The sequence below is a fragment of the Varroa destructor genome, unplaced genomic scaffold, assembly GCF_002443255.2.
Source record: "Varroa destructor unplaced genomic scaffold, Vdes_3.0 BEIS01000003.1, whole genome shotgun sequence".
In the NCBI taxonomy this organism is placed as follows: domain Eukaryota; kingdom Metazoa; phylum Arthropoda; class Arachnida; order Mesostigmata; family Varroidae; genus Varroa; species Varroa destructor.
In genome coordinates, this window is record NW_019211456.1 from 44198048 (window position 1) to 44212335 (window position 14288).

General features: G+C 43.7%; 1 protein-coding gene across 2 annotated transcripts in view; it reads right to left on the minus strand.

Annotated features, from left to right (window-relative positions):
* Nucleotides 1–14288, minus strand: part of LOC111246508 (transmembrane protein 198) — a 65635-nt gene that overhangs the window by 5990 nt on the left and 45357 nt on the right. The window contains exons 1-5 of one of the 2 annotated variants that reach the window (XM_022796224.2): nucleotides 8611–8746; nucleotides 4617–4981; nucleotides 2349–2613; nucleotides 1748–1981; nucleotides 94–227 (exon numbers count right to left, since the gene is read on the minus strand). In XM_022796224.2, the coding sequence (XP_022651959.1) occupies nucleotides 94–227; nucleotides 1748–1981; nucleotides 2349–2613; nucleotides 4617–4871 (888 nt within the window). In that variant the 5' untranslated portion in view covers nucleotides 4872–4981; nucleotides 8611–8746. Of the gene's footprint in view, nucleotides 1–93; nucleotides 228–1747; nucleotides 1982–2348; nucleotides 2614–4616; nucleotides 4982–8610; nucleotides 8747–14288 lie in introns of those variants that run through there. The other variant, XM_022796222.2, reaches the window with a different exon arrangement.

The window sequence follows — 14288 nt, forward strand, 5'->3', positions numbered from 1 at the left end:
AAAATACAAACTAGTTAAATACTCTGACAGCAGCAGAAAAGATCTGAATGGAGGCCGTATTGAGGATACACCGTTCTGGTTAATTTTCCTTACCTGAGATATTACGTCCCCATGAGAAGTTCGAATCTGGTAAAGATATCGGTATTTTCTCTGCTGCTGCTGGGCTCTCGTTTCTTCTTGTCGAACGCGCTGCAGATTAAAGTTACGTGATTGGCGAGCCGGCGTCACTGGAACAATGATAGTAAATCATTTGACATTGTAGCTTCTAAATGGAAATGTGCCTTATAAAAAAGAAAAACGTAATTGTTGTATTTGTTAAAATCAGGTCAATGAGCTGTAAGTTCAGCGGGGCCATATTTTCTGCTTTATATATAATCTAAGTGGCATACTGATAGCTTTTTTGTGTACTATACAGCGTTCGAAGTAAAGCTGTTTTCTTCTTAAATGTACTCTTGTTCATCTGCAACTCGCATTGAATGGTGCCTCTGTCTGTTTGGAGTTCTACGTCGAGTACTAGCATTAAGCATAGCTTCAGACTAGCATAACGTACTACCGACGCTATGGCCTTACTGATTCCGAAGCCATACAACTGAGAGTATTTGGGCTTTCTGTGTTTGACGTATAGAGAGAGATTTAACGAAACGTTATCGCATGTGAACAGTGGGCTGAAGGAGGTGCAGTATTTACTGACAGGAGAGGATTCCTTAGGACTGAGGATCGGGAACCTTAGAAAACGAGCGGTGCAAGAAAGTCAATGAAGAAATGTGCCTCATGCTTTTTTAGTACCAGACAATATCACAACATCTCTTTAGGAAAAGTACTTTCGGAAAAAGTAGGAAAAGTAGGAAAGTACGTGTAGGGCAGCAGTTATCGTCAGACAACGCTAGTTAGTCCGGTTTGAAGCACAGTTGTTAAGATTTATGTGGTAGGGCACCTTTGGACGCATCCAACGCAAGTATAATAAGATTTGTTAGAGCAGGTGCGACGCGGCTGTACATAACCTACCTCTACGTATCGGAGTCGCTAATATTTGTCAACGAAAGAACAGCTTGCACCAATCTATTGCATAGTATTCTATCTAAACTAGAATGATCTTTTTTCATGTGTTGCTACGTAGACCAAGAACGAATGACGCAATGGCAACACGCTAATGGTAATGAGGTAAATCATGTGTTGCATGTTATTCCAATCATGCATTCTCCACATTTGGGTAACTATATTTTTAAAGGTGACTTTTCTCCTCTTGCTCAGTGCTGGTCATGGCTTGCCTCTGAGGCAAAAGCGACGCTGCTGTTCATAAGCCAATACGAATCCGGTGCGGTTGCCAAATTTATAATAATAATACAATACAATGTAGGGCTGACTGGATATCCAACTATGTGTGCTGGCGAACATGCTGCCCTATTGCGTGACAGCCCCACGAAAAACACGACGTTTTTCGTGCGAGTTAGTGCGCTTCTTAATTCTCGTAAAGTCTATACTATAGATGCACTTGCACTTAATTTCTTTCAAACCATTACGGTGAGCGTTCGGTAATAAGCCGGGCTGTGTTGATTTACAATGCTAATGATTGCTCAATACCTATCGCAAGGCGTTAATGGCGCCTATACGGGTATAAGGACTAAGGGTGAGTGGGTGTCGTATGGAGCGCAGCGTACACATCTTAGGAATAATGGATTTATCTCCTATACAGCGTGTTCAAATGGTAATATTATTAATGATGATCATAATACTAGCTCGGACTCACTTCTTTCATGATGTAGGCCTCTTCCTGTGACGCAGAATTGAGTGACTAGGCCGAGGAGAATGAGGCCTGGCCAGAGAGCTAATGTAGCCCAGGAAAACCAGCATACCGGCTGAGGAGTTTTCAAAGAGATCATGGATAGAACCCAATGGCCCATCTTGGCGCGCGACATGAAATAGTCAGCTGAGAGCGATAACAGCGCTCCGCCGTATACCGATGATCCGATTACCGTCAGACCTGTTCAACAATTTGCATCAGAAAAAGTCAGTGAATAGCCTTCGCAAAAGGAAATTAAAGCGGTAGAGTGAGACGGAGAGAACCGTATGTTGTAGGAGAAGAAAGATAATTGATTATGTGGAGGAACTAGGGCGTTACAAGGATACTGTGATATTCTTTTCGTTCGCACTAAACTACCCGTGCTATGTACTTATTATTTATTTATTAATTCTGATGACACCGTTGGGGTATTTTCCAAGCTATGTATCATATGTGATGTAGGATAGCTAAGTTCAAAAACAGATCGGCTATATTTCTATCAAAAAACTGTTACCTTTATCAAGCAAGATTTGTAGAAATACCGTGTATTCCATAGAGATTTCCTTACCCTTTTGGAAGTATAGGTTAGCCATCGATCCGATGATGCCAGAAACCATAAAAATCCCAACGCAAATCCACATTGTTACGGGTGTTGATCCAAGAAGACGACTGATCACGATCCCACTGATACCCCCAAAGAGACCCGAGTGGAAGCCCAAAACAAACAGGCCCGCATGCTGAACAAGTGTCGTGATTAGACCAAACAACACTCCTGCGCCCACTGATACCCCAACATTACCGGACATAGGTAAAAGGTCCTCTACAGTGCAGATCTGAAAATGAAAACAACACACAGGCAACTAATGTAGTCCGATAGCAATCTTAAAATGGTTGTACCCCACCGGACAAACAGAAAGATTCGGCAATCTATATAATGTTACAGCCTTTAACTTCACCAGGCAAGCTGGGCCTAATATAAATTTTGGAAACGCTCATATTACCTATTATAATTACAAGACGCTCATATAATTATATCATACGAAACAACTCGATTTACATTCCAGTGTTTATTCTGCACAATTCGAAGGTTAGGCAGGTGTAAGAATATATATATATGTGTATATGTAGCTGATTCTTGGTATAGTAATTTACGTTCCATTCGGCAACTATGGGCCATTTGGTTAAGAATAGACATTCTAAATTTATCTGTACATTTCATCGGCTGAGCCATACGGCGTATCCCTATTAAAGTGCCCAGCTCTCAATTTATATAAGCTAGAATTAGTTTAGCTAGATTTGAGCAAATTAACTACCGACGAGAAGATCGTTCTAATATGAAGTAAGATATATTTTTAGAAAAAACAGTGAAGGTTTTTCGCACTCGAATTTCAACCTTTCCGTTAGCTAAAAAATCACAGATCAGTGTGTCCTACATATTGCTTCCCTATTTGACTTTGTAATATTTTACATGATGCCCTATCTACCAGCAACAAGAAGTTGTAGTTCTGTAGCTGGAACAACAACTAGTATAACATGTCAACCACCTTTACCACACGGACCTGTATAATTCTATTCGGAACCTATGCTCTCTTTATGAGCCACTTTTCTCTGCCTTGACGGGCGGAAATTTCCAATGAAAGGCTAGTCTTCGAAGAACAAAACAAGGTTAACGTGCTCTTCTTTTTAGTCCGGGTAAGATTTACGGTTGACAAACCTACCTAGCTAATATTTATTCGTTTATTATAAGCTACCATAGGTGACGCAAAGTGGCGCGGGAACGTTTCCGAGTTGTAGGGATCATACTGTTAGCACACCTTGTTCAAGGGTGACAAATTGTTTCAGTATCTAAATGCAAGAGACAAATTCTATACTGTTATTCAGTAGCATGAAACATGTTCAGTAACAGTGAGTAACATGAAAATGCGGATTGATTTCCGGTCACAAATTTCTCTTTTTGATTCTGCTAAGGGGGCTACAAAGCGTAATTGAAGCCGAGTTCATTGGACTAGCTTGGGATTGTTTCCTAAACAAGTCAAGAGACATTTTTCTCAGATAGATATAAACAAATAAGACTATATTTGGAGGATTGTCAGCTTGATATCGGTTGTATATGGATAGGATTGGCGCTTGGTCTAGGCACATTGTTCGATGTTGTTATTGATAATTTGTCCTGCACGAGAAGACTTTCGTTCGAACGCGACGCAGCTTGTGGATAGCGTTCTGAGAACGGCTAGGCAAGCCGGGTTCGAAGCGGGTTCAGCCTGGATCCGCCAATTGATGAGACAATCTAAATGGTGATTAGTGCAACTGTATTACATTTCCGTTAGAAAGCGTAAGCTCCACAATTCACTGTGACTATCAGTGAAACTTTACATACTTTAGAAAAGTAAGTTGTAAACTTTGCAACTGAAGGGCAAACGTATCAGTCGATGTTGATACACTGAAAGGGATAGATAGTTTATCGCGCATAGTAACCATAAATGTTAGCACCCGACTCGCTATGCCGTATCAGTTTGTACTGCACCTAATATAGCAGTAGTGAAGAGTCTTTTGCTTTGAGCTCACCGATGTCCACACCGTAGTGTTTGCTTTTATTGAAGTAGGCACTATGTGGATGGTAGGAAAGGCACCTACTTTTTCGTAGTTCATCATGTCTATACAATGAGCAACTCGTTAAGCTCAAACACTATCTTGAAACGCAAAAAATAAATGGAACAATATAAAACCTTTTTTTGCCACATGATAGCTACAAGAGAAAATCTGGCCCAAGGAAGCGTGCATATTGTTTTTAAAGTGTTTACAAGCGATGTTGATGTCTAAGGTTGCTGATCTTTACCTTGTACACGATTAGGGTAGCAAACATAAAGCCAGTTAGAAACATGGTAAGTTTGAAAGCTCGATATCCATACAGCACAAACACAAGTCCAAACAGGGCGAGGCAGGAAAAAACCGAAGCAGGGTATGGATCATAATCAAGGGGGATGCTCTCGCAATCGGGCAGTGCTCCCGATGATACGTTGTAGTCGCGCGCCTCGTCCAAAAAGTGGTCCGTGTGACGGGGCCATTGCTCCGTGCTGACCGCCGTCGCCATGTTAGTGGCCGACCCAGCGGTGTAGCCCGCCAAGGGCCCGCCGGCGCCTTTTAGGCCAGCCTGGCGCCCGCGAGGACTGATTGGAGGGTTCTTGTCGTCGCGTTCAATGCCTGCAATTGTGAAGAAAAATGACAGATTACGCGACATTGTTAGGACGCCAGTACGATATATGTTTCAGTGTTGACACGTGCCCTACTGGAACGCTCACCTGAAACCGGGGCAATTAAACATCCTGGAAAACCTAACTCTTAAGAACCAATGAGTCACCTTATGGCGGTACGTGTTCATCTTTCCTAAGCTATAATAGCGCCCTCTGAAGGAACAATTGGATTTTTAGCATTATCAGCCCGAGGTGATCCTGATACCGCAATTGTTAATGGCACTTCCAGGTGTCGAATCATCGGTTCTAAAAGCCTTCTAAAGCCGTCACATTGAAGCATTTTTTCACTATGCCTGGGAGTAGCACTTGGAACTATTTCAATCTCCCCGAAACATTCCAAGACTGACTCGCTTTGCCCTATACGGGTCAATTTTTGGGTGCGCAAAACTTTCAAAAATGCTGGTATCGTCTCCAAGATGAACGAGTATCTTAACTTAGAGTCAAAGTAACCTACTTCCTCACGGGGCGTAACATTTAACTACCAAATACAGATTGTTTCTCAATTCGTGAGTGTATTGACTTTATCGTTGTTGGACTTTCCCCAATTAGTGCTCGTCATTCTGCCTTTGACCGAGGTCTTACGGAGAAGTACTATGACCATGGCGTCCGAGATCAAGAAAGATGGACACAAATGGGAACGATGAAGATTAACTGCTAGCATCTGTTTTCCCCTACGTTGCTCTCACGCTTTCGCTATCACGTTCTTACTCGACGTCCCTCTAAGGACTCCCGCCTCTGCTGTGTTATCTCGGTTCTGCTGATCTCCACAAGAAGTTTACGAATTGCCTGGGATACAGACAGTTTGCAGCTGCGGTTCTGGGCACTCAGCCAATCTCCATCTCATACACGTCTCGTAGGTGTAAAAAAATTAAGCGACACAGAGCAACGATTACGCCCAAGGGACGAGTGTTCGCCCATCTGACCAACTTTTCATTGGCAACTGTCGACCCAGAGGCCATCCGATTGACTCCAAGTGGCGGCAGTGACAGCGCAATCAGCACCTGCAATTGAATATCCGAGGCTGTGGGCCAGTTCGTTGGGTGTCTAAAACTCTGTGACGGTTCCTACTTAATTTCATGCTGCCTGCTGTGTTTGTGACTCTGATCGTAAGTCCAAACCCAAAAGTAAGCGGAACACCTTTGGAGCTTTATTTCCACTATTCGACGGTGAGGCACTGCCCGAACAGAGATTGGCACTGGTCCATACGATACTATCGAAGCAAAAAATCGTTATTTCTACGCTGTAACTGTCGTCGTCATCGACGAAGAAGCACGATATTGTAACAACGAAGTTGAATGAATGAATAATCCCAAAGCTTATTTCGGCGCTGTGGAACGTATCTTTGATGCTGGCGCAGTGTTATAGCCGTATATGCTTTATTTGCTCGAAATTTCTATCTGTTTGCAGTGGTTGTCATTTCCTTTCATAGGAGTCACACCAGACGACGTGAGGCCTTAATAGGGAACACGCCTGGCAGATGGGATCGGTTACATTTGGCCGTCCCCTTTTCTCTGTGGGGTTAGCCTGGTGACGTAACTCGAGTGGCTAGGCACATAGACAAGTAGGCATACACACCTAGGATGACAGGCATCTGCAATCTGCATGCTGTGTCTGCAACAATCATTTACGCTTTTTGGCAGGAAAGCAAAAAAGCAGCAGACATTATGAGTTGGGTAGTTTATAGATGCTCAATAATGGATTAAAGTTTTAAGAAAGAAGTTGCTCGCTTAATTGCTGTTCGGTTCCGGCGGCAAATTCTGCCTTTCATTTCGATTTGGTCAATGAACAATTCAATAGAAAATCAGGTATTCCGAGAGCGGAAACCCATACATGTGGGTACCACCGAAGGTGTATTATAAAGTTTTTCAGTAACCAAATCCAAACATAGTTTCCACACCCAATTTGCGTCTATCCTACATCAGCCTACCCGTGGTCATCCACCTCTGAGCACCTTCACTCAAGTTAAAATACTTTTTAAGGTACTTGTTTATAACTGGGCTAAGACGACAGTAGGTGATTACTATGCGACTCCGCCAATCTGTGACCGATTCAGTCACTCAGTTAACATATAACAGCTCAGTGTTTCACCCATTTGCTGGTAGAACTTTGAAGTGTAAACCAGCCGTTGACAACGCCACCACAAATCGCTATTGTTTTCCCCTTCCTTCTTTAACACTCTGCCTTCTATTTACTCAACCACTTTGTTTGTCAAGTTATTTATCTAGCCGGGCTACAATATGTTGTTATGCATAGCAGACAGCCTCAGCAGTAGACGAGCATCCATAGCAAAATTTAACAGAAAAGCTGGTACTATTTATTCATGATTGCCATTCTCAAGCACGAACCACATTACCGCTGGTGTTGTCGCTGCTGCCGATGTCGATGGTAGCGTCCAGGGTTCCACTACTCGGACTTAGAGCTGCTAATGGGAACAAGACTAATGGGAGCAAGACTTATTAACAAGGCAACAATTGCCTGTTGGCCTTCTTCCGTCTGGGACCGGCAGCATTATCACTGGAGGCTTGAAGCGTACCGATCGATTTTTGTGGCAGATACCCTGAATAGCCTTCGCCTTGAGCAGTTACTCCGGCGCCTTTTTGCTATTACTACTGCTACGAGTTGTAATATAAACTTTTGAGGGCCACAGGTGCGGGATAGGACGTGCCCAGTGAAGAACGTAAAGGTGGAGCAAGGCAACAACAACGTGCTACTCTATAGTCTACTATGGTATATACGCTATCGGTGCTGCCGCCGCCATTTTCAAGGGGGTGCTACTGTAACAGCTTCAAACAGACGCAGTACGCTGCCTTTCCAGTTGCATGGCCCTCGCCATCAGGCCGACAACAAAAAACTGCTCCACCTACGAAGTGCTTCAGGCCCTCATATCACCTTATATTTACAGTGTTAACGATTGTCCCACAGCCAACGAACCCGTATAGTTCTAGAAGTGTGTGACCTCCACCGACAAGTCACGGATACCCACTATAATAATAGCATTGTTAGTATAATGACCATCCCCAGCGGCAAGCACGTGTACAGTCAATGAGCATGTGGGAATTATTGCGCAGTGTCTTGTGTTTGACATGGCAGTGAGACGAATTCAAGATAGCGCGGCAGGGCCGATGGCCTTCGACTTTTACTTGACGAACTGCCAGACATTCGTTCACTCTTCTATCCTATTTTTCGTTTTGTCCTTTCTTCAAAATACGACCACCTAAAACAATGCGGAATAAGATTTTTTAACTTATTAATTTCAGTTTGTATTCAGAGTGGTAATGGTGACGTAGTGAATTGCTCGCCCGTCCACCTCGATTGCCTGAATGCACATCTAACGATTCTCTGACGATTTTTCATTTTCCAGGAACACTCTTTAGTGGGCGTTGTCTTTTCTTTTTCTACCACAAAGTCTAAATATACGAATACCGTTTGTTTCACAGGTGGAACAACTCGAAATCCTACAAACCCAATGCCGACAGCCACAGCTCACTGCATGACTGTCAGTTGGGCTAAATTACATTACAATTTCACGCAGAGAAATTAACAATATATGCACAGTAGTGTTTTTCATTCGTTTACTACCTGTACATCAGCCAACGTATGCGGCCGTCATCTCTCGGTGTCCTTTTAGGGGCTGTGAGAATCTTCGGGCACGTAACAATCCCTAAAGACCCCGCTGTCCAGTAAGAGCAGTACTAAGAGCTGTGCGTACCTGCAAGCCATAGATAAGAACGAAGACCAGACGTAAGCGATACATACATCATTGTGTTCGGATACGATAACGTGCGCTCACATGCCAATTCATGCTCTGTCGTTTCTCGCCATGTGAAGCGAGCTGGCAGCCGTGTTCGGCTGAAGAGTGACGCCTACGAGCGTCACCATTGATGTCGACATTTCGTCTTTCCGCTTCTCTCTAATGAACTATTGCAAAACACCTATTCTCACACAGAACGCAACGACAATTGAGAATATGGCCGATAAATTATATGTTAACGAACCTCATCACCAGTCAGTGCTTTGTTGACTATCGTTCTTTGATGATCGATGTCCCCCGAAACGATTCTACCCTGTATCGTGCGCATGCCTAATGCGTTTCTATAAATAACAGCCGTTGCTGTAACGTGATAGATTTCAAAAACGCAAGATAAACAATTTTGCCATTATTGTTGCGTTGAGCAAGGACGAGCTTCTAGCATGAATATGCTTCATTTGTTGTGTAATTGAGAAATCTATGACTCAATACAGCTTCTGTTTCTGATTTCTTTTTCTTGATGGTGACGCTTGATATACTCGTAATAATCTCATTTTTGGCTTTACCTTCCTTAGGAGAACGTTTTTGCTTGCACCTTCTGTTAGGATTCAGTCGTAGATACTTCGTGGTATTTCTATAGTAAATTAGTAAGTAGACTGTGGGTCCGACGCAAGATGGCTTTTTGAGCACCTGAAGGCATTAACAGCCGCAGCTACTTCGTTCCTGTTTATGACTTTGCTTCACCCTGTGCGCGCGCCTGATCACGAAGCAAGCACGGGCGTAACTCCATGACCCCACGCCAACATCGATCTTTAATGAAATCGCACACCGTCAGGGTACTAGTATGTTATCGTTGTCGCCGTGTAAATCTTTATTTGACGACAGCGTCCGTTTCGTCACATGTTGGCTTTTCATTTGCCGAGATATGTGCAGCGGTGGCGACTGCTGTTGGCGTCACTTTTTACTGGGGCGGAAACCTGACATACCTGATATGATCCAACAGGGATGGTAGAGACAGACCTAATATTGTATTGCCAGTTGCATGTTGCAGGTCAGCTTTTGCCGCCAGCGACAATGACTGATACCTATATGTCACCACTTTCGCACCCGGAAGCTCAGTTCCACTTGGACAAGACAATTGTTAGACAGGTTCCTTATGTATGCAGCAAGCAGATTACAAAATGGAAAACTGTCATTGTTCCACCAAGAGGCAAATGCCACTTAGGCATCAAGGCAGACATCAGACAGGCGATTATGGCCGTAGGACCAAGCCGAAAAAGAAAGGACAGTGAGAGAGAGTATGGCTAGTATATATGTGGTGGGTTAAAAAGTCTGAATGACACCACGAAACGTCAATCCGACTTCATTTATTAAATGATAATACCTACTACGAAGTATACAGACTAACGCCGACATAGTGATTTACATGCGCAGACACTGAATTCCTATTCCATTAGGTCAAAGCAAAGTGACGACTGGCCTGCACTCGTCGATTTTATTCGTGCTTTACTAAGGATGGCATTGCTCACCCGTTTCAATTATGTAATGAAAGAGTAAAACGTCTAATTGGGCGAGAAGGATGAGGTTTTCCCGTAAATAGGAACAGAAAAACCTCAGTGTTATTTACATGCCATGTCTGTAGAGGCTTGCAACGAAATTACCGACGTCTCAAGGGAAAATTCGTGCTAACGAGAAGACCCGCCGATTGTTAACTTGTGCATCTAACTCACCTCGCCCTCAATTCAACCTAGATAATATAGAAGTATGTCTCGCTTCATCGTATCATACGTATACGAATATATATAGGATAAGATATATATAAGGATATATAATATAGTATATAAGAATAATTGAAAGGTCGGATCCGAGTAATTCTGTAAGTCCTCGACGTTAGACCGCCAGTTTGCTCTGTACGCTGCAGTACGCCTGTCTCACAAATAAACTCGTTGTGACATGGGTTCAAGCAATAAAGTTACGTAAGATGAGTTTTAATTCTATGAAGTTCTAGTTACTGTACCAGGCCCTTCATTGATTTGTCCTATTGCTTGCGTATGCACCAAAGTAAATACGCAGCAGCTAACCGCATTGATTTTTTCAGTGATTTATTCGGCACCGTGTTCGCGTTACCTTTGCACCATTTTGACTTTGCGAATATCTTTGGCGAAAGACGCCAGCCGTTGTCCTACATTATTACAGTTTATTACTATAACGTTTGCTGTCCTATGCTCACCTTACGAAAACACCGATACATCTCCCAAACGCAAGTTATAGTGGGCCATCGCCCTTATTACCGTAACTGTGGTTAAAAAAAACTTGGCTGGAAGATTAGTGTCAGAGCAGTGCATGTATAATGTATTCGTTTCGCTATCTACAGAGTCGCGTTCCTAGCCAACAAACCAGGTCCACTTTGTGTAAAATAGCCTTACCACGTGATTACCAGCCTTGATTCAAATTTGTTTCCCAAGGCCTATTTCAGCTCGTAGCGTCCAGTTACAACGCCAACACATACAACTGTTTCAGCATAACAATCCTAATGCGTAATACGCGATGCAAGATAGTAATAATATGTTATCGCACTCATTTTGACCACTTATTTGATCGATCTCGGCCTGATCACAATAGGCGTGGTTATTGCCTAAGCAAGGGCAGATGGACAAGCCACAGTTTCGTCGGTATCAGCAGCAACCGTACAAGTAGCCAAGCGGCCAGCACCACAACAAACTCTCGACTCATTGGGATCGGACATGTAATTGAAGAAAACTGTAAAGAAAACCACGTTTCAAGTATAAAAGCCATACAATTTATTGCTTTGCAATAGACGTGTAGTGCTTTACGAAAGCTCAAGCCGTTGTTGATATAGGCCGAGCCCAACCTGGCGGAAGTGAAACCATCTGCTTTGTACGGTTCCTTTTCGTGGTAGGCAGATGGGCTTTTTTTGTGATCTTAGAGAAAGTGCTCGTGTCTATCCTGAACGGTAACAGCTGGAACCGGAGTAATGCGTTTATTAGCTCCCAACAGATCCCCTCGTCTGCTGCTGCTGCTCTCATAATTAGCTATTGTCATAACGAGCTGATTTCCCCCCCCCCCCCCCCGCCTGACTTCGCGGACGAGTCGTGGCTTCAAGCACAAACCGAAGACGCGGAGAAAGATAGTGAGTGCTGCAAATACGAATCATGCGAGCGTGTGCGTGAGTAGAATGAATTGGGGATGACAAAGAAGGGAGCGACCTGTTTCCCAGTTTTTGTCCTGTGCGACAGGCCGCTTCTCGTAAGCATCACTTCCCCTGCAGTAGACTAGTAGTGCTGTTCCTATCAGAATGACGCTCCTACTGTCTCAGCTCCTGTTATATCGCTGCCAACCCTGCTACCCCGTTCCACCTTTAAACCTCACTCGTTTTGATCAGCTCAATCTCCACGAGCTGCTGTAGTTGCTATGAGTCACAGCCATTGAAAGACCGGCCGTTGTCGTCGTTGCCGCCATCAGCGTCACCGTTAGCATCACGCTCATCAGCTCCATTACCACCACCAGAATGGTCATTGTCAAACATTAAAGCCAAATTCATAGCGTCCACGACTACAGCGAGTAAAACTCTGGGGAATACTGCTTGAAGGCACCTCGTAACACAAATGAAAGGCGACGGAGCCAGAGAAGCAGCAGCTGCCGTCGTTGCTCCATTGCCAGTGAGCCAGGCCTCAATCTCGATCAAGCTGGCGGCGATGGCGGTGACCATGTCAGCATCTCCGTGCATAGCAGTTGTGATACTGCCGCTGCCTCAGAATATGGGTGAATGCCCGGGGAGCGTATCTCGTATCTAGGTGCCCGCCCATTTACAGTGCATTTGCAATAGAGCAATGCGCTCTAGGGTTTAGGTACTGTCAGTAGTGAAAGTCCTAGAACTCTTCTCGTAGACACAAATATGGTACATTGATGCATATACGGTATCATTGTGAAATGACTCAGCATCAATGAAGCGGTCCATACTGAACGTGGGCCAAAGTCGAAAGCCAGCGCAAAAAATCCGCAGGCTACGGTATTAGTTCGTGTCAGCTTCGTTGTGGCTCGATTAGCGGGGTTCTACAAAGCAGCCGTCTATAGTCCAACTATCGTATATACTCGCACAATGCATGTATAGAACACTATGTCTCCTCGTCCTTTTCTACGCGAGGCGATGCATGTGGCTGGATTTCAGGAGGCGGTAAACAAGAGTGTAAGGACGACTTCTTAGATACGAAGGATTCCGTTTATCGCCCAACCCGACCACAGCAGGGTTGGGTCAGGGTTGCTTGTTCACTTTCTTGGTCGGGGAAAATGGCGAAAAAGGGAGCCGCTGAACTATAGTTGGAGACTACATCACAGCGGCTGTAGCTATGTTATGACCGCAGGAGTGTGGTAAATTTAGGACAGGACGAAGCTGGCATTTAGTATGTCTACGTGCGCTCGAAAAGCTCTTGCTTGGTTGAGTGAGTGAGCGCGTGTTACCGAGGCCGGACTCCGATGCGGCTGGCTGTTGGAAGTGCCATGCGTAAAAGCTTTGACTAGCACATTATCATAGGTTTTCTCCTGCGACATTCGGGAAAACGACGATTTTTTTCTTTTTGACTTTTGTGACAAAATTTTACTTATATTAACAAGCATTAGTCTGCTATTGCTGATATATATATATATATATATATATATATATATATATATATCGCTGCGATTCGCTATTTTCTGTTACCGATAATATGGAAAACTCTCGCTTCAGCTGTGATGCAGAACATATTTCTGAGAAACATGGAAAAATCCAAACGTGGACGGCTGTTAGCATTAATCGACACTGAGCAATAGCAGATGGAATCGCAGAGAATGACTTCAACCTTTCTTTCCAACTTTCAAAGGATCCGTAAGGTCCATGATCTCCAGCCAATAGATACGATTTGATTAATATGTCATGCAAGCAAAATGCGTAAAGCTGTACAATTTTCTCTCTAAATAAGTAAAGAAAAATCTTACAGGTTAGATATAACAACAAACGAAGCTAAGGACATACAACATCGAAAGGTGACCGACACTATCAAGGGGTGTAACAAGAGGAAAGAGAACAAACAATTACGAGAACAAAAGAAAAACATCATCCGTTTGTTACGGCAGAAAAATGAATAGTCGATGTTCAAGAGGCTATCTATCTTTTTGCCTTAATACGATCGGCCTAGCCATGTAGTAAAATGGTCATCGTTCCATGTCTTCGTGCTCTTCCTTTGTTACTCTTCCTCCCACGCGGCTGGTACGGTAAACGTCCACAGTCCAGATAGTTGTTTGAGATAGGGTATATAAGAATCATGTTCGGCGGTTAATAGCGCTTTTATTTTCGCCAGTTGTTTATCATAGCAAAGCGCTGGGTCTCACGGGTGTCCCGTTATGATACGATACGAAAAGGTAGCAGGTCTGCCACATGTCTCTGGTAAGAACAACCGACCTGAATAGGGCTACATTCGAAATTATCTCCTAATGTAGCTAAAAACTGATGTAA